Source organism: Corvus cornix, chromosome 2 (assembly GCF_000738735.6).
Source record: "Corvus cornix cornix isolate S_Up_H32 chromosome 2, ASM73873v5, whole genome shotgun sequence".
NCBI lineage: Eukaryota > Metazoa > Chordata > Aves > Passeriformes > Corvidae > Corvus > Corvus cornix.
The window spans coordinates 86512425-86536412 of NC_046333.1; the positions used below are offsets into that span (position 1 = coordinate 86512425).

Below are 23988 nucleotides of genomic sequence, written 5' to 3' on the forward strand. Positions count from 1 at the left end.
TTGCTTTTAGAGCAAATAAGCTGGATGTTTCCACCATTAGGATTTCAGAGCTGGGTAGGGAGCAAGTATCCCTTGTGATGATTATTTTAACATATTTCTCCTGGAAGCATTAAAAAAAATTGCAGCATGAAATGGAGCAGCACAATCCATTTGGAGAATACATTTAGAGCAGGTGTACAGGGCAGCTTCAGACAGCCAGAATATGGCAAAGCCATCAACATGGGGATAGACAGGACATCTCTACTAAAACTCCTGGCAATATAGTAGGCATTGGAGGGCAGCACCTGGAAGCCTGGCAGATGGACCACAAGGAGAGAATATATGGATGGGGTAGGGTAGGCTTCCGGCCAAAGGCAGCTGCAGGCAGATGGCCAGGACAGAACCTGAGCAGGGACCTGAAATCTGCATACTTCAGTGGGATCTGTGCATGGGGAATGGCTGCTTTTTCAGACCTACCAAAAGCATTGGAAAGGTCATAGGAAGTCATGAGCATGTGGGTAGGATACACCATCTGGAAGCCCATATCATTCGATATCTGCCAACAGGGGACAGGCTTAATAGACACTGTGCCATGGTCTCTGTACTATTACCTGACTTCCTTATGCTCCATAACGAATTAAAATCTCAATTTTACTGTTCTTAGGAAGGGTTATGAATCCCACTTAATAGGTAGAGAAAATGAAGCATTAACTTGCTTAAGCGAGTTGTAGAAAAGCTGAAGCAGAGACATGGGCAGAACTCAGATTACTTGCACCCCAAGCAGTTGCTTTTAACGTGGGGTTCACCATCTTCCCAAGCAGGAATGAAACAGCAGAAGGAAAACAGTTCCTTGGTTCTGTGCATAGGATGCTCTAAAGACTCTGCAAGAACAGTGTTAACACATGTGTGATATTCATCTGCAGAATTCAGAACCTGAGGTCAAGGGTAAAGAGTGTTCATCTACTAGCAAAACAATAAGGGATTTTTGAAGCCAGATTTATTTTATTTCTTTTGTGCTGAAATATCCTGTGGCCATCCAGTATCTACTGGTATTAAGAAGGAAACAGATTCTGTCTGTGGAACTTTGTTTTACACTGTGAAGTGTGCCAGTATCATTGCCCAATATAAAAATCTGGACTTATTGAGCTGAAGTGTTTTCTCATATAAAACAATTGGTTCCACTGAAGTAATCAAGTCTTGTAGGACTTACTCTTGTAAAACTTGTGTTATGGCATTCAGAGGAAATGAAGGCAGTCCCATAACTGCAAAAAGGAACTTAATTTCTTTTTTCAGAGCAGCTACTTACTCTTTTGTAATTTCATTGGAGAATATTTTGTGAAGTGCAAGTATGCAGTAAAGGAGGAGCAACAATAACTGAGACATCTCTGAAGTCAATCTACAAAGGAATTGCAGGTGAACCCTTCTCTGAAAGAAGCAGCTTTTTTAGCACGTGAGGAAGCAAGCAGGCCAACCCAGGTGCACACTGTGGATAGTAGGAGACCTTCTGAACATACTGGTAGTTGAGCAGGGTTCAAATACTGCCCAGAGTATGACTGATGACAGCATCTCAGCAGATGGGGAAGCACCAGAGCCTGAGCGTGCAATGAGCCCAGTGCAGCCTCAGTTGTAAATCCAAAGGAACCATGACACAGAAAGTCAGAGGAGGAACTGGGGTGGGGGGACAAAAAAGGGTTGTTTCTGACTGCATGAAGAAAGAGCCAGTTCACTCTGCACCTGTTCTTACCATCACAAGGAGTGGGAGGAAAAGACTGGAGTGAGAGTGGGGAGAGATAGGGAGTCCCGGCAGAATTCAGAGGAAGAGGAATCCTGTGCTGGAGGAGCTGAAGGGAGATAACAGCCAAGACTTAAGGCGATGCCTGAGCAATTGAAACAAGAGGTCTTGGGCAGACATAGACATTTTCAGACTTACTGTATGCATCCACAAGAGACACTCAGCATGTGTATCTCACACCTCCAAGTGGAAAGCAGAGAAAATATATGAGGATGTGGTTGGCTAATCTGTTAGCCTGACAGGGGATTAGATGTGGGCCCAGAGGGATGTTTGTTCTCTCTGAGGGCTTATAGGACTGGAGGGTTGAGTTCTTATCAACAGGATACAACATCTTGTGTCTGCTTCAAAGTTCATTTATAGTTGAGTATTAAAGGAAATGTCCAAATCCTTCTACTGTATTATAAGTTCTTAGCCTTGCTTTCCAGAAGGGATCAGCTTACAAAGGTGTCATGCTCCTTAACATCTCAGGCACGCCTTCTTAGCTGCTGATGCTTTTTGATACGAACAGGCTTGCTTTCCTGAGCCTTTGCACTCTCCACCAGTAGAAGTCTGAAGACAGGGGACAGAGTCTGGTCTGTCATTTATTTCTCTTGCCACCAGTAGGGTTGCCACTTAGAGTAGTGTTTTGTTGGGTATGAAAATGGACCCAGTAGATGTGGGGCTGAAAGTTTGAGCTCATTTCAAATAGGCCACTATTAATTCACTGAGAATCATAATTTTTACATCTTCAGAAGTTCTCATTAATATCACCACAGTGGATTACATGATGGAAATGCAAGTGATGGACACATGTCTAGCTTGCTGACTTTGTTCTCTTGATAGTGTTTCCTGGCAGATTTGATTTTTGTATTGCTCCCTAAGGGAAGTGCTGCTGGACTTAGCTCACTATTTTTAAGTGATTTGGGTTATAGGTGGATTGTTTGATATGATATCTGGAGAGAGAGAGAGGCTGTCAAAATGAGTGTCAACATATCCTTGTTTTTTTCTAGTACTTAGATTTTGTTATTCCTTGAACTCAAAAGAGCAGCCTATGTCAGTATATTGCTCTTTACTCTTTGTTATGTATTAGATTCTGCTAATTTGCTGCATATTTCTGGTGTGTGTGGAATATTTCTTGTTAGAAGAGTATCTGGAATTCTTTTGAACTTTCCATTTTCTCAAGCATTTCTTACATCTCCCTGTAATCTCCCCTGACTTTTTCCTATTGAATCTTCAATGTAGCTTCATAAGGACAAAGGTACAATAAGCATTAGGAGTCCTGGCCGTGTTTTAATCAGCTTCTTTCTCCCTCTGATCTGTTGGAGTTGACCTTTTTGGTTAATTCGTGATAGCTTTTTTTTTAGAGAGAAGTATCTAAAATTCATATGCCATTATGATTATTCATGGATGAATTAGTGACATCTGTATATATGGACCATTGCACCATGGCAAGCTGAGAATCTTTCATGCTAAAGTACCACATTAGTTCCAGGAACTCCTGAAGAATTCCTAAGCTTCCATCTCAGTTATATTCAAATCTTGGCTTGACTTTAAAATGTTCCCATGCTATACCCTACACACTGACAGCTGTGGTGAGAAACACATCACTGGGATTTGTAGTATCTGCTAACTTCTTGACAGTCCTCTGTAATTTTGATTCTCTCCTAGGCAGTGTCCAGGATACAGTCATAGGTAAGGTACATTTAGAGAAATGAGGCACGTGCAGAGGTGCCTGCATATCTAGTATTAGACTTTCAGGTGCTCTCAATGGAGAAGAATATGATCTTTGTTATTTTGGCTTATATTTACTTAGGATAAATCTACTTACCTGCTCAGTAGAGGACTGAAGTATTTGGATTGCATTCCAGTATTTCAGTGTGATACTTTTTTTTTTCCTTCAAAGGTTCATGTAGTTCCTGAAGAAAATCCCATTGTATTTCATGTAATCCAAAGACAATGTGAAGTCCAGAAGACTCTTTTGCAATATTGTAGTGAAAAATAGTTAACAGAGGGACAAAACAAACATGACTTGGTCATTACAGTTCAGCCACCCAACACAAGATTTAGTACAGAGGGAATTTGGGAAGTATGCAGAGCTAACATGCATGCCCATTTTTGCCACTCTTTGCATGGCCATTTCAGGTTTCAGAGAATTGTGAGCTGCTTGATGTGAACATGTGTGGATGCTCTTCAGTTTCTTTGCAGCATGCAGAGAGTATTTGCATGTGAAAGTCTGCTGTTACAGCTAAAAACCCTAAAGGTGAATGAATTCATTTCACTGGGAAAGCAGGGAAGAAGAAACAAAGTGTACTATCAACAGTATTTGCTGTGTGCCAACTGATAAAAAAGCTCATCGTATGCCATATGCCAACCAATTGGAAACGAATATGTGCCATAGGCCAAGCAGTTGGAAACTTTGCTCAGTTTTGATGTGGCTATTCTGAAGTAAATGTGCATGAAACAACATATGGTTTTTGTCAGCCAAATGTGTGACAGTGCCATTTCCAGACTGTGCCATTCAACTGTGTTATTAAAACTAATATTTGTATTTTTTTCGTTGAAGTGTTCGTCATCAGGTGAAAAAAGAATTCTTCCAGAACCCAAAGAAAATTCAACCAAAAGCCACAATCACCCTCCTTTTGGTTTTGTTTTTTTTTTCTTTAAATCTCTTCTTTCCTGGCTCTGTCTAGGCACTGAGTTGTCAATGCTCAGGTGAGATGCCCATTTTCTGCTGGTTTGTTCAAATCCTTGTGCGAGTCCAACACTGCAGCTGTGGAAGTATGTATAAAAATAGTGGGCTGGCTCCAGACAGCGAGTGAGGGGGCTTGCCAGGCCATTCTCATGTGCAATGCTGTCGTCGCACAACATCCATCAGTCTGTTGCTCCCGATGTTCCTAAGCATGCCGTGGACTTGCGTTTTATTTTCTTTCCATAAGGCACTTGTACAACGCTCACATCGCTCTCGTTTAGAGAGGTGAACCTGAGATGGCTCCGTTGTTAAGTGAATCTCTTTCTCCCATTGTTCTCTCCACCAGTGAGTGCCAGTGAACCCGAACCAGAGACAGAGACAGAACCAGAACCAGAGCAGGAGGCTGAGGCTGAGGCCAAGCAGGGAGCGGAGACACCCAAGGAAATAGAGGCTACAGAGGTGGGACCAGAGAGTGAGGTGGAGCAAGGACCAGAGAGAGAGCCAGAAGAAAGTGCAATACTCAGTGAAAAAGAGAGGCAGAATGAGGAAGTGAATGAAAAAGACAACTGTTCTGCATCCAGTATATCCTCAGCAAGCAGCACTTTAGAGAGGGAAGAGAGAGAGGACAAGTTAACCAGTGACAATGAAACTGGTAAAGTGAAGCTTTTTCAATAATGAAGGGTTTCTGGTGGAAAAAGAATGTTCAATTAGCAGCTCTGATATTGTGTTAATTAGCTAACAAACCCTTTGCACCTATCTAAGACTTTCTTCACCATGGCCAAGTCTTGTCTACTCTCTGCTTGGACATCCAGACTTTATTGGGGTTTCTATGTTTGAGGGACAGTAGGGCCTTGATGAAATGAAGTTTCATTTGATTTGAGATTATTTTCTTCCCCTAAGATTAATATATTAACTATTGAATTACCATGTTGCAGAGACTTGCATCTCTAACTCCTGGAGCATTTATTTGGGTTTTCTGTACATAAGTCAGTGAGACAAGGGGCTGTGCTGACATGATTTGTCATGAAGTTCCAGATACCTTTTCTCATCTTTTTAGTGGAAAAGGAAGAGCAGTGAGGGCTGAGATGTTTGTTCCTTCCCTTCAGTTCTTCTGTCTTGGTCAGGCGTCAGAGAGCAGATAGAGATACATAGGAGCTACTGAAGATAGGTCTGGGCTGTGGCCATCTTTAGCTCATGTGGAGGAGGCACATGAAGTACACCTTGTCTGGAAAAGACCAGTTTTGTGGTGCTGGGGGATTCTGGTCAAATACGCCACCAGGTACCAGCCTGCAAAGGCCCGGCCTGGGAAACACGTTAAGTACCAAGTTTCTGCCCAGAGAGATAATGATAACCAGAGTTCATCATGCCACCCAGGCAGGGAGGGAATAAAAGGCAGACTTCGACTTTGTTGATTACTCTTTTCCCTTTTTTATAGTGAGGTAAAGGAATGTAATGTAATTAGGGCATTGGATTCCCACGTTTTCTTTGCTCTGAGCCATGGAATGCATTGTCCTACATTTTCTAAATTCTAGATAAGAAAACAAGATGTGCTTCACAGTGTGAAATAGTCCTGCTCTGTCCTGAAAGAAGAGGGGTGCCTCTGAATCCCAGCGATTACCTCAGACACAGACTGTCAGATTGAACTGTTCAAGTTTAAATCTGTCACTTCTTTTTCTGGGAAGCATTACATGAATTATATCCTAAATTTAAGAGCTAATTTCTTTTCAGTCAGCACCAAGATTGAGTTACTTAGAATGCTGTTGTACTCATAAAGAATGTAGATGGATATATGTGTAGGAAAGGCAGGGGAGGTATCACAGATGAAGGATGTTGTTACACTGTGGCATAGTCCAAGATAGTCCAAATGCAAATAAAGGAGACCAGTTGCAGGTTTTTTCTCCTTATCTTGTCTGTTACCGACCTGTTACCACTCCAATTTAAAGTCCCCATGTACTTTTGTTAAAAGCTAAGAAATGTACTCTTATTAAAATCAACATCTTAAAATTGTCCTACACTACCAGTAGACCAAAGATTTATTCGGTAGTGCTGTGTAGGAGGTCTCATGTAGTGAATTGTTTGCTCTCTAGTAGCTGAGGAGTTTTGGAAAGCAAACAAGAGCACTTTCTCCAGCAGTTCTGAGATTCCCAACGTGCATTCTGCCATTTATGAGGTTCCGCCCAGGTGCATTGAGGACAAAGCCCTTGGTGCAGGCTTCTTCATTAGCCATCCTGCCAAATTTGGCTTCCAACAAGTCTTGTTTCTCCAATGGTATTTCAAAGCTTTACCTGTGGAGAGGAGGGCAGAATCGGCCACCAAGGTAGCAAGAGTCTTCATAGCAGTGATCTTTGATCAGCTTGGACAATTGGAGGCAGACTTGGGGAACCCAAATTAGGGACTGTGTCTAAGGAAATTCCGATGAGCAGTTTTGCAAAGGGATTAAACACTGGAGGATTTCATCTGGTGAAACTGAGAGCGGGTACATCATGTGGGGTTTGTGGGATGGATCCTGGGAGCCATCTTGAACATCTTTGAAAGAAAGGCTTGGAATAGGGGGAAATCCTCTGTGAGGGCACAGCTGGGTAAAATAGATGGTGTGGGGAAAGTGTTGTCTAGTGACATTGTCTAGTGAAACTACCTCTGAGAGAAATCTAAGAGACTGCCTCAGGTGACAAGTATTGGTAAGAAAGCAATCCCATGGATTAAGTCTGAGGAAAAATGAGCAGATCATGGAAGAAGTCAAGCTGCCTGCAGAAAAGTAGGTTGTATCCATTGCTGAAAAAAATCTTTCTTTTGTCTGGGGTTAAACCTCTGGACTGATTTTAAAACATGGTTTAGAGCTTGATCTAAAGAGAGGCAGGAGTCGCTGCTGTCCATATGCTTTGTGCTTCAGGGCCCTACATTTTAATGCACTGTTGTTTTAAGGGAGGGGAGGCAGGGAGTTCTGGGGCTCTGAATGTAGATCTCACCAAGAGGATACCTTCTCAGAGCACGGGACTAGATGTTGTGGTAAGAAAGCAGCTCCATTGACAAAGGAAGCCGTAAAAGATATTTAAAACTATAAAGTACTGAAAAAGGTGGGAGCGTAAGTGAAGAAACAAAGATAAAATGGGAGTTTAAGAAAAAGGGCAACCAACAGGTATAAAAGAAAATCTTTAACCACAAGGACCTCCCAAAAAAGGCAGGCTAGCGATCAAAGTAAAATGATGAAATAAAAGAAGCAGAGTTTATGAAAAATGTATTAATAAAATGTGTAAGGACTATGGGGAACAGAAGGAATTCCATACAGGAAATACAGTAAGTGTGAAGAATTATCATTGTTGCATGTTTAATCACTTTATTTGATGCCCACTGGAAAAAGGAGCACCATAATTTTTAGACACATTATCCACATTGGTTAGCAGTATTAAATTCAGGGAAATGGAGTCACAGAGACGCTTACATCATATATTTTTACAGTTTGACCACTATAATTTGTTATTTATGGTGCTGTCTCAAACATGGTATTTTGCATATTATTGGTGAGAAAAGCAGTAGTCAGAAAGATGAAGCTTCATTACAGTGACATGTTAAATGACTGTGATGTGGGAAGGCCAATAGTCTTTCAACACTGTCATATAACAGGGAGGGTAATAGTGGTTATTGAGCAGCATGTTCAAAAATATTTTATAAAGGTTCTCATATTATAAACAACTTTAAAAATCTTCCTTATACTTACACTCACTGAGTTGCCCTGAGAGCTGTACCTTGGGTATGCAGCCTGCTTTGGAATTCCAATAGTCTGTGTTGTGAAGATGGCCCAGGTACCCCACCAGGGGGTTCTGAGGAATGGCCGGGTCTGAAAACTGCCCTTCCCTAGCCAGCAGGGTGGTAGGAGGAGAAGTAAACAGCTGCATGTTGACCTTGACATCAGGCAAGAAAGATCTCTTTCATATGGAAATTTTCCTGAGGTTGTTCCAGTATGTGGCCAGGTGGAGAGTATGATAACCTATTTTGTGTCATTATCATGATATTTAAGCCCCATTCTGGAATACTAAAGGTTATGAGAATTTGTGCACTGTATAAAATGAGCTGAGGCAGTAAGCACAAAGTGAAACTTGACAGATTTCAGGAGAAACCTGAACATTCAAATCCTGAAAGTTACATAGTCCCTCCCAAGCTACCTATTATTCTTTACTCCCCTTCCATTTTTGAGAATTATTCCCAACCCATCAAGATCAGGCCATGTATCAGTGCTGTATCTTATTTCAGAATTTTGACAGTAACTGCTTACCCAGTTTCAGACTAGTTGTACATGCATCCTCCAAATGGTTTTTCTGGGGGGGTTGAAGAGTGTTCTTGGTGCTCTGACTTCCTTCCCTTGACTTCCCATCTCTGTGTGTGTGATTGCAGGTCCATGGTCACAGACCATTCAGGATGCTGGTGTGAATGAACAGTGCAGCAACATCCTCAACAACAAGCGGTTTATGCTGGACATGTTGTATGCGCATAACAAAAAGCCCAAAGATGAAGAGGAGAAGGAGCTGGAGGCGAAGGAGGAAAAGAAGGAGACGGAGGAAAGCGAGGAGTCACTCACTAGCCTAGCCAGCAGGATCTCTATTCTTCAGGCCACAAAGCAGGGCAAAGATGAAAGTGTCAAAAAGATGGAGATTGGAAATCTGGACAACCAAGGCAGTGTGAAAGCCTTTGCAGAAAAATTTAACAGTGGTGATCTGGCTAAAGGGACAGCAGTGCCTGAAGATGAAATCAGTGAACAGGTCCCCGAGAAAACACCAGCACAGACAAAGAAGGAATCTGATTACATCTGGGATCAGCTCATGGCTAATCCTCGAGAACTTAAAATCAAAGACATGGATTTTACAGACTTGGGGGAGGAGGATGATGTAGATGTGTTGGACATGGATATGGGTCCTGGGGACTCCCTTGTTCCCCCTCCTCCACCTCCACCTTCTTTTCTGGGTTTGCCTCCTCCACCGCCTCCCCCCTTGTTTGGATGTCCGCCTCCACCTCCACCCTCTGCTAATTTATTGGCTCCTCCTCCACTGTTCAGCACTCCTCAGGGTTTAGGGTCACCCCAGGTTTCTAGGGGTCAGCCAGCATTTATAAAGAAGAAGAAAACCATCCGTCTGTTTTGGAATGAGGTACGGCCATTTGAGTGGCAGTGTAAAAACAACAAACGCTGCAGAGAATTCCTGTGGTCGAAACTGGAACCCATTAAGGTGGACACTTCCAAACTGGAGCATCTCTTTGAGTCTAAATCCAAGGAACTGCCTGTCACAAAGGTACAGCTTGTATTCAGTTTGCTGTTTTTCTGCTATTGTATTGGTATTCATTCTGAATTAGATCTAGGTGATTTATGTTGTTTATATCAAACCAGTGGAAATTACTGGATGTGTTTCTAGCTTGGCCTATGACGGAAGATATTCCATGACCTGACACTAGATTTGAGCCTAGGGTGTTGTACGTGCCAAGTTGCCCTCCTGTCTCAGGTCTACCAGTTGTGGGATATCACTGCAAGTGGCAAATACCAACAAGTTTTACATTAGATTGTCCATAGCTGAGTGCCAAAGTAGGTATTGGAATGTGAAATACTTTCTGTCACATTCATAAAAAGGTCACAGTGTGGTGACTCATATCTGTGTATTTGACAGTTCTTCACTTGGTAATATTTTCCTAATCATTATGTGGAAAGGTTAGAATATCGGACTGGATCTGCTGTGTGCTTTGTTCTGAAGGATCAAATTATCAGCTAGACCAAGTTTACAGCTGAACTCTGCAGGGGTGTTGGGTTTTTGTTTTATACTGGTGAACAGGCCTATTTTAAAACTTTAATTTATGCAATGTGGCAATTTTAGGATGGAAGCTGGCACAGGAAATACCTCTGTAGCTAGGATTCCCTCTTCCTCAGTATTGTTATAAAATAAACTCCCAAAGGCTCCTGACATGGCTGTTTAACATTAGAATCAACAACAAAAGGAAGCTTTTTATAGTTACATTTAGTAGGAATTTGAAGTAGCATTAAAAAAGTTATTAGCCTGAACATTTGTTTTTCATGGCTACATAAACTCTTTTTCTTCTAAGCAGCATAATTGGTATCAGGGAAACAATGTTTTTTTCCAGTTAAAATCATAGTAAAAAGTGTCCATCTCTCTTAAAATAAATGAATTTCTTGTGTGTTTTCTCTGTATGCTATATATCTTATAGTAACATAAAATGCAGTCTGCACCTTGAATATTTTACTTCTCTTTTTCTAGAGAAAGTGGTTATATCTACTATGTATTATAGATATTATTGTTTGTTCCTCCTCTGGGGAGTCTGGATGTCTCTCAGTAAAGGGTCTCTGTGTCACTTGTCCAGTTTATTAACTCAAAATTTTCTAATAGTCATTCTTGATCTTCTCAGCCAAGTGGAAACATTGCAATTTCTATAATCAAGCCCCCAAGTACCTAGCAAGCAACAGGTATATACAGAGATGGCTCATGTACATCCTGCCATCGCTGTTTTTAGCTGAATTTTTTTGTGACACAGATGCACATAAACCTGAAATGTATGGTGTAGCACCTTTAAAAACATATTCAGCTGATTGTTCATCTGGCCAATGCTGAGATTAATTTCTCTCTCTAATTCCTCTTCTGCTGATGAAGGAATGCTGGTGACGTCATGGCGTGCTACTCCTCATCTCTCTCCCCGTAAATACAAATCTGCCACAGATGGTTCATAGATGGAAGGAATGAGAGCATTTTCTTAGATCCATAAAATATTTAATTCCTCGAATTGAATGTGGAATGATGACATATTTGCCATTTCCAAAATTTAGCTTTGTGCTAAGTGCCAGCATTGTAATGGAGCACTCTGGCTGATTCTTAATCTTTTATTCTCACATGAAATTTTGATAAAATGTAAATTGTTGGAATTATGACTTGTTTACTTTTCCAGTCAATCATTGTGCATGTTCCCAAACTAGCCTTGGCCATTTTCCCTCCCTCACACTTGCTTCTCAAACCTGCCTGATGCTTTGGCACAGCTTTTGGCTTATGGCTGGAAGATGAGTGAGCAGGTTTCTTTGAAATTAGTGCAAGTCTGAGAAATGATTTAGGTGACTGCTTTCCCCTTGGCGTCTCATAACGGCTCTCTGCATGAGACACTGTACTTTTGGCTCTCTTTCCACCCTGTCCCATAACACAGACATAGAAGTCTCATTGTCTCATTACAGAGAAGACAATGGGGACCGAGGAGTACGGTAGTAGAACTCTATGCAGGCTTTGGAAACTCCTGCCTGGTTTTCATGAACACCAGCAAATCTTCCAGAGGAGGAGATGGTCCTTAGATCAAGTCAGAGTGGGAATAATTAAGCAGACCACTGAATCCGTAAAAGACTTGAGGTTTGGTACAAAGATTGCACTCAAATTAGGATAGCTCTCGCTTTTTCCAGACTGCTTGGTTTATTTCCAGAGAGCACATTCCCCGTTGTGTCTAGTTTCTCCTGTCCAATGGCTGCAATCCAAAACAGGTTTATTCTATAATATCGTAAAGTCTGACTCACAGCTCAGTTGGTTCAGCTGAAAAAAGAGTGCAGAGCAACAAATCAAAAGTCAAACCTCCAGATTTCATAGCAAGAGATGGAAGTAGGTGCATGGAAAAGGAACAGTCCAGAAGGATGAGAGGAAAAGCAAAGTCAGGGTGTATAAGGGGGGGGTTGGCTCTATCTTGTGCTTATGCTCTCTCATACAGCTGTAACCAATTTTACTCCGGTTTCTAATCCTTCACTGTGATTTCCACAACACACAGCTATAAACAGCTACTTCCTGGCTCATGAGAAGTTTTTCATTAAACACAATAGACTGTAATAAAATAAAGTGGATTTTAAATTGTAGGATATAATACAGGATTTTGGGGGCTGGGACTGGGAGAGAAGATTCCTGATTTTAGGAAAACTTGTGCCACACTGAGAAACTTGCACATTGATTTTAGTTAGTGAAGCACCTTTAGTTGCAGATGGTTTATTTTTTAGAATAGAGCACCACTGCATTATATAGAAAGAGTGATCAGGTATCTCCTCCAAGCCATTCTAGTATTTCCTTCCTTCTCACTCCACCAAACAAAGCAGGTATTTTGGCAAAGTACTTCTAAGTGTTTACTTTTCTGTGAAGAGAACATGCAGACACTCCTGAATCAAATGCTGTTGTTTCAGCCCTTTTGCCATCCACTTGGTTTTGCATGAATGTATTATTTTTCTGATTCATGTATACCCTGTGGGATATAGTGATTCATCATGGGCCCACAGACATAAAAATTAGTAGGAGAGAAAAATGAAGGAATCTGTTTTCATGTACACACGTGTATACATGCGTAGACACATATTCCTTTTGAAAGAATTTGTTGCAATTTCAATAAATGCCAAGACAAGTCATAAATGTGGATCAGAATTTCTGAAAAAGATTACATACATATATCCTGGAAAAAGTCAGTGGCAGCTGAGTGATTCCATTTTAAATCTCCTTTATTAAATCCTTGCTAATTGAGATAGAAGTTAAAAAAAAAAAATAAAAGAAAGCCATCTCACTATTAAGGGAGATTTTTTTGTACTACTGATGTAGACTTCCGCAACTTTAAAGGCAGGACATACATCTGAGCTGATGCTCATATAACATTATTTATTGATAAGACCACTTGAAAAGTTTTTTAAATTTTTCTGCTTCCCATATTAATTAAAGCAAAGAGGCATTTTTAAGACTACATTCTCATCAGACTACAAATCACATTCTGTGGGATGGTAATAGTTTTTAAATAATCCATCTGGACTACCTAGTCTTCAACAGAGGCAAGGGAATGTGGCCAGTTAGGTCTTCTAAAGGTCTAAATTCACTGTAATTGTTAATAGATTGCAGAAGTGTTTGTTTTCCACAGATTATACTACCTGGTATGTTTGTATTTTATAATTACTTTTGTAATTACATTTAATAATATAGTATATGTAGTATTCAGAAGTTCAGGGATTACACTTCATACAGATACTTTAAAATATAAAATCAGGTGCACTAGTTCACTGTTCCCTCAAGCATTTTAAGTCATTTTCTGAATGAATTTATGAAGCATAGATTAAAGTCACCAAATATTGTAATAGAAATTAGTAGTTGTAGCTTATTTTAAGTCAGACACTTCCATATGTGCAATTTCATTGCAGACAAAAAGCAATTCTTTTCCTAGCAGTAAGGTAGTAAAGTTCATAGTAGTAAAATCTTTCTCTTTTCTTCATCCTTTTATTTATTTGGAAATGATTTCTTTGGAACTCAGATGTCGTCCCCAGAAGGGATTTAAAATCACTTCAGCCCCTGTTTTTGAAAAGGGTTACTCACCCCAACATTTTATATCCCACATGCAGTTATAGCTCTGGAAAATACCTCCATGCACACATGCCCTGTGCAGCTCATCTGTCTTTCATAACTCATTGTTAGGGAGCGTGTGCACTGTTGGGATTGCAATGAGCGCGGCCGTGAGCGTCCTGTGCCCCCCAAATGGATATGTCTCTCTTGTCAGACTTGGGAGCCTAAAAACAGAGCTGCACATTTGAGGCTTACTTACCCATACCACATGTGGGAAGCCTAAATTTAACTCCTTTCCCCTGGCCTTTTCCTTTCTGCATAAATTCTTTGGAGCTGTGTAATTCGGTGTTCCAAAGGACAAGGTAAAAAGTGGTGGTTTAAAAAAGGCTTAGTGCAATACAAGCTCAAGAGGAAGCAGTCTCTGGTGAACCCTGTTTGGTTTTAATGTTGTCTTGGCCACTAACTGTGGTCCTGAAAATGTGATTAGTGGTTCCAGAAGTAAAAGTTACTGCTTTAAAGGAGAAACTGCATCTCACATCCTTCAGGTAGCTCCCCAAAAACAAGAGGAGTCCCTTGCTCAAAGAAGGGAAAGTTCAGGAAGGCTTTGGGGATACTTCTAAGGTGTTAAGAGATCAGTTCTGACAGAACTGATAAAAAAACATTGAAAACAGATGTTATCTTTGCTCTCCTAAAATTTATCCTGTTTACTGCAAAATTGTTGTTTCTTTCTAAGTTTAAAAAAAACAACCCTCTTATTACTTTCTCAGATCATACACATGTGGTATTCCCTAACTCCTGTAAACAGCACTTGCCTTCAGTCCCGTGCACCCACAGAAGTTGCATCATACCACATTAGTCATGCTGGTATGATGAAAGGACTGTGGTACCACACAGGTGCTGGGCAGGCTGCAGGAACGGGTGGGCAAACCTCTTTCTGTGCAAGCAAGGTTCTGAGCTATGCCAGAAAAAAGTATCTTTGTAATGATACAGCTGTGTTCCCCATTATGGGCTGTCCACAGCTGGAGGTGCTTTGATGAAATCACATTTACTAACTTCCAGTTCAGAAACACGTAGGCCTGGCAGAGGGGTGCTTTTGTGTCAGTGGCTGTGGTGCAGACCCAAAGAGAGTGAAGAACAAAGCTCCATAGTCTAAAAAACAATCCTGAACGCAGATTGAGACTCGGGCAGTAAGTCTCCTCCTGGGCTTTCCCCAAATCCACAAGAGATGCAAGACTGATACATCAGTGTGCAGGACTTCTCCTTACACTCCTGTGCTTGACGGCATTCCTCAGCCTGTCTCTGATAGGGCAAAGGAAGAAGAACCACAGAAAACATGCTTACAGTGTTCACATATATGCAGAGGAAGGAAAAAACCCAGAGTATGAGGAGCAGAGTCCTCTCACCTTTCAGCTACCCAGCACGACATCTGTAGTTACCAAAGAGACACCTTCTAGCAGGGGATGATGAGAGAGAGAGAGGCATGCTGAGGTGTAAAAGCAAAGACCACATTCAAGACTACATTATGCCATATAAGTGGGTTTCGAGTCCCCTTGCATAGTTGGTTCACATTTTGCCACTATAAGGATGGGGAGAAAGAGAAAGAAGTTCCTTGGGTCTACTCTAGAATGGAATTTAAAGCATATGTTGCCAGTTCTTTGTGATTTTATTATTATTTATACTGGAGGTAAGATCCAAGAACATGGATAGTCTCAAATAAAACTTTCAAAAAAGCATGAGAGTTGAAATTTTTCTGTTCTTCAAGTTCTTCAAGAACTTGACAGACATATCATGAGCAGCGAGGTAGAATAATTTTCCCCTGGCAGCTGGTGGTCAGAAAACCATGCCAGTGCCTCCAGAAAGGCACCTATGGCTCCTCTGCCAGTGCCAGAGGTGGATTTCTAACACGGGAGAATGCTGGCAGGCAGATGGGAATTTCCCAGCCAGCCACACAAGTGAGAGAGGGTCCATATTAATGCATCCAACAGGGAATTGAGCCCTGGAGCCCTTGGCTGCCCAGCTGCTGCCCCACCAGTCCTGTGCAGGCCAGTGCTGCTGCACAGAAGAGCTCTGAGCTGGCAGAGACAGTTTCAGGTGTTTTTCAGACTGGCTCCTGCCCCAGACTGCCCCATGTGAGGACTGCTGTGTCAGACTGGCTCTGCTTTGCACAGCAGCATTCAGATCTCTGATTGAATCCTGGCAGCTCATGTTGATAGGATAAGGATGTGCTACAAGAATTCAGCTTGTTTTGATGCCTACAAATAAATCAGATTTACATTCAGTGTCAGCTTTCTTGAGTGGAGGAAGTCATTAGTGAAAGGAGTGAGTTTTCCTTTATAAAACAGATCAGAGGAATAATGACCTTGTTCTCTTCTTTACCAAGAAAACTGCTGCGGATGGGAAGCGACAGGAGATCATTGTGCTGGACTCAAAGCGAAGCAACGCCATTAACATTGGCTTGACTGTGCTGCCCCCTCCCCGCACCATCAAGACTGCTATTTTGAACTTTGACGAATATGCCTTAAACAAGGAAGGAATAGAGGTAAGAAAGAATAGTCAATGTCTTCAAGTCTGCATTTTCAATACTACTTTTTCCCATGTTGCCTATGGTACAGGCCAGACTGGTCATGGAAGAGGGAGAAGGGGTGTATTATGTCATGTCTGAGTGTCGAAATTTGTGAAATTGGTGCAGCGGGCTTAGAAGCATGAAGTATCATGAGGCTGGGCATGCTCAGTGATCATAGATTATCTGCTTTGTTTGAGTAGCAGTGGTGTTAATTCCTGTCAGGTTTTTCAGAGTATTATCTGAAGCTTGACTGAAATATTGTGACCAGCAAAAATAGGCAGTGAGTTACTAAGGCTGATGCAACTGGTACAGGGTTTAATAAATTTCGTGCCCAGCTAGCTGTTGGAGTCATTCTAGATTGTATATCTAATGGAAAACAAATACAGTGACTAGTTTTGCCCAGAATAGCATTTCTGTGTTACTGTTGTTTGAAGAAAAGCAGTTGGTATAAAGATTACAGATGATGTAATTTTTACCACTACACGTTTGACTTTGCAGATATTCTTACCAAGATCCAAGATGAGCTCTGTATATTATTTTTTTTATCAAAACATTTTTCTTCTATGAAGTGTAAAAGAAGCCTGTGGCTCCACTGTTTTTTTCATTATGGTTGTATTCATTTTAATTATTATTTTTTTTTCAATAAGCCCGTATCATCTAGTAAAAGTAATCTGCACAACTACAAATCTCATCCAGTGGCTATCAGAGGTCACATATTAACTCACAGTCACCTTTCAGTGGTTTGGCACTGTGTTTCATTATTCCCCCCTTTCCACCTTCACCTTGCTGACTACAAAAGAAAATGAGGAAAGCTTCCTGGAATGGAGTTGCCAACAGTTACATGCAAAAGAAATGCTTAAGGCAAAAGATCCTTCTAGCTGGGAGGCAAGGCCTGATTTATCCCTGCTAGAATATAGTTTCTTCCCAAAGCTGTATTACTTATTTTCTATATGCATACATCACTTGTTTTATGAAGGTGACAGATCACTCTAAAAAAGTAATTTTTCATGACCCAGTCCATGTACCCACCACTGCAGTCTGCACTACTAAGCTTTAAAGTGTTGGAGAGAAGTACCCCTCCAGCCAAGCCCAACTCACAGACAGCCAGTTAGATCTCAGTGCTGTAGGCAGTGTTTCCATACATCCAACATAAAATGGCTGACAAAGAAGAACTTCACTAACTTCTCTGTATCGTCTCCTATGAATTGTGTCCTTCTGTGGCTTCAGGTACTCTGCACAGCTCGACTTTTCTACTGCCAGCATTTGTCTCTGGGCTGCCCATCTGCCAAACACCTGCTGTGGTGTCCACAGCTGTGCTTTGTACCACCATACCTTCCTTTGGGTGGCCTTTCCATTAGCTGCCAGGAACCCATAATTTCATTTAAAATATATATGAAGGTGGATTTCAGTTTGAAGAATTCAAGAAACCAGGAAATTGTACACTGCTAATATACTTGCCCAGTGCTAAAGAAAAGGTTTCTGAGGTCTGTCCCCACAGCTTGAAGCTAAGGATGTGAGTAATCCTAATGTGATCATTCAGGTATTTGAAATCAAAAGAAAGGATAAGTGCAGCAGAGCCCAAGTACTTTGCACTTTGAGGAATGAAGTCTTGATTGGCTGGAAAGGATGATGTCCATGGAGGAAAGAGCTTTTTTTCCTCAATTATATATATTTATTTACTTCTTATCAGGTAAAACCCTACACTGAATTCAGATTCCCTTTCTCAATCCCAAATTACAGATTTTTCTTATAGCATGTTACAGAGCCAGACCTTTATAGTGATAGAGAGGGCTGGATTGAGCTGTGCAGAATTGGCCAGGTAGCACACAGGTTGACACAAAAAGGCATCGTTTTGAGTCCCACTGTTTGCAGCAGATCCCTGCCTCAGTTTTCCATACTGCTCCTTTGGTCTACAGTGTAGACAAGCTTTGTGTCCTGTCTCTCTTTTCTCTGTTCATTGGCTTTAGCCCTAAAGTTAGCATAGAGAGACGAGAGGTTGTCATTTCAGTCTAGATTTTTAGAAAGTTTTCTGGTTTTAGAAAGTTTTCTAAATGTAAGGAAATAATTGGTAGCCACTTTGAATGAATCAGTAATAATGTAAGAATCAGCTTCATTTATTAAAAATCCACCAATAATACAGCAATTTTTTATATAATGTAATTGATAGGTTATCTATGGGTTGATCGAGGCAGGATTGGTATGGAAAAAAATTATGCAATTTGCCGAAGTAAAAGAATTGTATCACAGTAGGTACTCAAAAGCCTTTCTGCACAGTAATTGTCTAGAAGAGATGTCACATCCAGTAAGCAGAAGAGAGGTATGTGAAGAGAGCAGGAAAAGAGATGTGTGCAGTGACAACATAACATTCACTGCTAAAATTTCAGAGAAGCTATAATTTAGGATTGTCTTCAGCTTTTGTCAGATCCAACACAGAGCAGAGCACCCGTAGTGTGAAAAGTCACCTGAGCCATCCTTTGCCTTGGCAGTGAGCTCTGTGCTTTGCTGAGGAGCATTGCCACTGTCACGAGACTGTGTGTGTGGCTTTAGTTCTGCACCTTGGAGGATTAAATGGTACCTTAAAACTGACCTTAGTGATTCCTTTAAGGACAGTAGACTGAAGCAGTACTGGCAGTAGTGCTAGCAGCAAGGCAGGGGTGCAGTGGGCTGCAGGCTACAAGTTTGTGATAGCCCAATTCATCATCAAGTCCATAGATAGAGCAGTAGGTCCAGTAGAGCCTCCACTGCTGCCCTATATCCTGCTGAATGCTGCTTTGCTTTTGACATTGAACTCTTGTTAGTAATCCATACTTTATTTTTTAACTTCAAAGATATAACTAAGTGGAAAAAATCCTCCAGATGTTTTAAAACCCACTCTTCCTAAGTTTTTTTTTGTGGTTAGGTACCCCTGAGATGTGAGAAAAGGCAGAAAGTGGGGCCATGACACTAAAAAGGCAGATATAGTCCACTTAGTATGCAAAGCAGGCACTGTTTAAGACGTATTTTCAGAGGAATGCATGTTGTGTGTTTGCAAGCATGAGCCAGTCCAGCTAAAAAAAAAATTTTGCCACCTGACATTTGCCAAAGTGTTTGTGTTTTCCTTTCTTTGAAAGCTTGGCATTCATTGTGTTCAAACAGCTTGGAGCTCACTGCAGAATAAAGAACTGCCTCCTTAGCATGGACGAGGTCTTGCTCTGAGTTAAGCAAAAGAGGCAAGCTTAAAATCCTGGCACGTAATTCTTATTTATCAGAGGCAACTGCAGGAAAGGAGTCCAACAAACCAGTCCTTGGTGCTTGTCTGTAGAGAAGGAAATGAGTGGATCCCTCTATAAAGGGCTGCTCAGTAAGGAAACGTGGATCAAAACCAAATTATACCGAAGATCATGATTAATTTAGCAGAGAAAAATTAGGGTAGGAAATTAGCATGGGTTGTTTTCTGCTTTACAGTATAGCTTTGTGATGCTATGCAGTGTTGATTGCATTAGTAGGTATGGTTTTTAGTAAAGCTTTGAAATGAAAAAACCTCTACAGGCGTGCTACACCTTCCATACTCGTAATAAGTAATTTGAAGTCTAGGTGTCTGGAGTGGCTAGGTAGCCCTGAGATGTCAAAAGGGGTAAGAAATGAGAGCTTGGTGTTAAAAAGCCAGATGGTGACATGTATAAACAAAAATCAGAATTTGATTTTTGGAAACAAGTAAGGTATTTACACTTTTATTCTGATTGTTGACATGGTACATCAACATTTGCAGTTTTCAATTTGTTCAGCTAGTGCTTTGTAAGACTGTGATGGGATGTTTCAAATGAGGCTAGCTCGTGTGACCTGAAAGAACACCTTTTTTCACAAGTCTAGACAGAAGAGAGAAAGACCTCAGTGGTACCTTTCTGGCCAGACACCTACAGTCAGCATATCACAACCCTAATCTTTTAAAGAAAAAATGCCACACTTTCTCTTCTTGCAGCAAACCAAAACATCATCTGGACTTTCTGTGACCAGCAATGACATGTTCATGTATTTCTGTAGAGAGTTGAGGAAGCAGAGTGGTCTGACTGAGGCAATGGTGTCAGTTCCTGATTTACAGGGATGGCCATCAGTGTTTTAGATGCAGCTCCTTCTCAGAATTGAATCATTTTTGGAAGAGTTGTAATAAAATTAGTGCAGGCAGCCTCCCTTACTGTAAAGTTCTGACCTTCATAAGCTGTTATATTTTCTTAGAGTTTCTACAGGTAATGCAAACCAGCATGGGTCTTGTTAACAGCTGCCTGGGAAGCTGAAATGTGAGAGACCCTTTTAGGGGTTGGATTGTCTCCTGAGGCCTGTCAAATACCTGGTGAAATACCCACTAACGTGTATTTGGTTATGCAGCTTATGTATTTGTGGTCCTCAAGCCACAGAAAGCTTTGGACACAACAATAACAAACAGATATTTGAGTTACTAATTTTTTCAGTCTGTTATTCACCTGGTAAGATCAGTTGAAGCCTAACACAAAAGACAAGACACCCCTGCAACCTCGTCATCACTGAGAAGTCCCAGTATGTCGTGAAAGAGAAAATTTAAGCACCTAATTTTCTCAGAGGTTCTGGGCTATTTGCTGTCACTGGTTAGGTGCTTCCTTGCATCCCATACTGAGGTCCATGAACCTCAGCCATATGTTTCTTTTGTAGGTCTTCCCTCTTTGGAACTTTTGGAGATTATACCTCAGGATGGCAGAGTCCAGGAAATAAGTAGTTTAATCCCTTTGCTGAAAGGACAAGCAGGTGGCTGGGTCAAGTAGTTCAGCAGCAGAATAATTAGGATCCATTATCTAATGCAAAATTTACTTATTTTCCTCCATTATTTGTGCACTGGTTTTCCTCAAAAAATAAGACTCTGGCCCAAACAGTTGTGTGAGAGTGCATGAAGGTGAAATACATGTGTCACACATACTAGAGAATGTGAGCATAGGGTTTGTTAATAAACAATTCTTCTTTAATTCACCTGAAGGCTGCTGACACCACCTCAGTTACAAAAGACCGAGGGAGCTGGGCCTGTTCAGCCTGGAGAATAGCCATCTGAGAGTATCAATGTATTCAAGTATGTGGAGGGAGGGTGCCAAGAGGGTGGATCCAGGGTCTGCTCAGTGGTGTTGAGCAATGGGACAAGAGGCAACAGGCAGAAACTGATGCACAGGAAATTCTACCTGGATGTGAGGAAAAACTTCTTCACTGTGCAGGTGACCGAGCACTGGAACAGGTTGCCCAGAAAGGTTGTGGAGTCTCCCTCACTGAAGGTATTCAGAAACCATCTGGGCACAATCCTGTGCCATTTGCTCTGCAATGACCCTGCTTGAGCAGGGAGGTTGGACCAGAAATCCCACTGTGGTCCCTTCCAACGTAACCCACTCTGGGATTCTGTGTACTGGGGAGAGCAATATGAACTAATGATTGGACTCTAAGCTATTTGTGATTTAATGGTCACATCAGGTGCCAATAACCTTCTTCCCTGCTGTGATTTTATGCTACTTTTACTGTTAGTGTAGTTTCAAAAAACAATAGTAATAAAAATTAAAATAATAATAAAGTGGCAGATGGTGTACTCATCAGTTTCCAGCACTGAAGAAATGGCTCAAATTAGTCATAGAGTGGAAATCAAGAAGAGGAGCATTTCACCACTTGCTCAGGGGGGCACCAAGGATGATGACCATGAGGATGAGACTTATTTGCCTGAGCAGATGAGAAGTGCTGAGGTCACTGTTATGGGGTCACTTGCACCCTGGATGGTGTGAGACCTGCCAGCAGCTCTGGCCCCACCAAGGCATGGCTTTCAGCAGCAGGGCTGATCCTCAGCAGCTGGCACCACAAGCACAGGCTCTTTTGCTTGGCATCCTCTGTTTCACATAGTATGGTCTATAGTATGCAGCCTTGCAGAACTTGGACTCGAATGCTTTTGTCAGCTCCATCTATCTTGTGATGTTTATATAAAGCTCAAGGAGGAGGAGAGTCCCTTTGGAAATAAAGGTTACTGTTTCTTTGCTCTCTTTAAAATGCCCCAAAGCAGTACAAAATCTCTGGAGTGAAGGCACTGCCCCACCACAAAATACTTGCGGGATCCCTGGGTAGGTGCCAAAAGTCCTGGTTATTTGTAGGAGGCAATTGAGAATACTGCTGCAGTGTTAGCCCTCAAAAATGCACCAGAGGCATTTATACATCCATCACATGGCTACTGCTAAACTCTCCATGTATGGATGTTCAGTATGATCCTATTTGCAAGCTGCCCTGTCTCAGCTGAGGGCGTTTGCTTTCTCATTGTGGAGGAGAGGAGTAGGCACTCAGGTGCATGACTCCTTCAGGGACACTGCAAAACACCTTTCTTTATGAGTATCAGGCTTGGTCTGGTTTTTTAAGAGAATTTTTAGATGAGTATTGGCTCAGCACTGAGAAATGCCATGAAGCAGCTACTTATAAATCTAGTTTTATGTTAGGTATGACCCAAGTAACAGATTTCAGCATGTATGGGTGGAGGGATGGATGGATGGATGGATGGATGGATGGATGGATGGATGGATGGATGGATGGCACATCTCAAAATCAATACACAAATGCTGTCAACTGGAACAGGTGTACATCAGAATATTTTCCAAGCAGTCCTTTTCAGGCTAAGGAAAAGCACCAGAGTGCATTGAGGGATTTTCCTCCTCTTCTTTTTTCTTTACTTCAGATATTAATTTATTAAGGTAGAATCTTGCAGTGTCCAAGCCAGGGGGCTTTTTCTGTTGTTGTTGTTGTTTATACAAAAAATAGCAAGAGAGAGAGAGAACATTAACAGAAAGAAATGCTTCTTTATTTATGTTTATGGAAGTCAACAGAAGAAAATAGACAGCAATGCAAATGCTGTGGCTGCAATTAAGTAAGTCCCAATTCAACAAACTGAACATTATTTGCCTGCCTAACTCTTGTTCTTCGCCTGATTGACCAGGAAAAGTCCCTTGCTCTCCATCCACACTTAGCTCCAGTGCTGTACAAACAGCCAGGGGAACTATTGGTGCTGGGAGGGGGCAGTTGTGCTGCTTTGATGAATTGGCTATGTCCAGCGTTGGAACAAGGCTGTAGTTTGGATTGGCAGGTCTGATAGCTCTTTGGCTGTATTTTTATTATTCTCTCCTCCCCTTCAAAACAGCCTCTATCATTATAGATGGCTACAGCAAAAACATGTCATTCCTCAGATGAATAAACATTAGTTGTGTTAAAAATCTGCTTTGCTTTAAGCAGGCATTTATCAGTAGGATAGAGACCTCAACTTATCTGATGCCTTTATGTTGTTTTGCTTTTCTTTTTTATTTTGAAGTGCATTTATTGTGTTAAAAACTGATTAAGACACAATACCTTAGAGAGCAATACTTTGGGAAGGAAAGCTGCCACATTTAAACAAGCCTGTAAAATGCATGAATTAAAGGCAAAATTTAAATATTTTGAGCCACGCTGTCAGCAGAAACGGAAAATATTGAGATCCTTTTTCAGATAAAAAGAAAAAAGGCCATATGTTATGCAGTGCATAATTCAGCTTTAAATTCAATGTGTGTTCCTTGGGAAGTTGTCATTTAGGGTGAAATCTTTAGGAATGACCTAGTAAGCTGCAATAGTTTCCATGTTCCATAAGAAAAACAAAACAGACTGAATAAAAAGCCAGAAA

The 23988-nt window shown here is 41.3% G+C and overlaps 1 protein-coding gene across 14 annotated transcripts in view; it reads left to right on the top strand.

The window, feature by feature from the left end:
• The window catches only part of FHOD3 (formin homology 2 domain containing 3), a 377773-nt gene that overhangs the window by 305231 nt on the left and 48554 nt on the right, over positions 1-23988 (top strand). For 13 of the 14 annotated variants that reach the window (XM_039572720.1, XM_039548141.1, XM_039548142.1 and 10 more), the window contains 3 exons: positions 4786-5091; positions 8829-9718; positions 16140-16298. In XM_039572720.1, coding sequence (XP_039428654.1) covers positions 4786-5091; positions 8829-9718; positions 16140-16298 — 1355 coding nt within the window. The remainder of the gene's footprint in view (positions 1-4785; positions 5092-8828; positions 9719-16139; positions 16299-23988) is intronic. The other variant, XM_039548148.1, reaches the window with a different exon arrangement.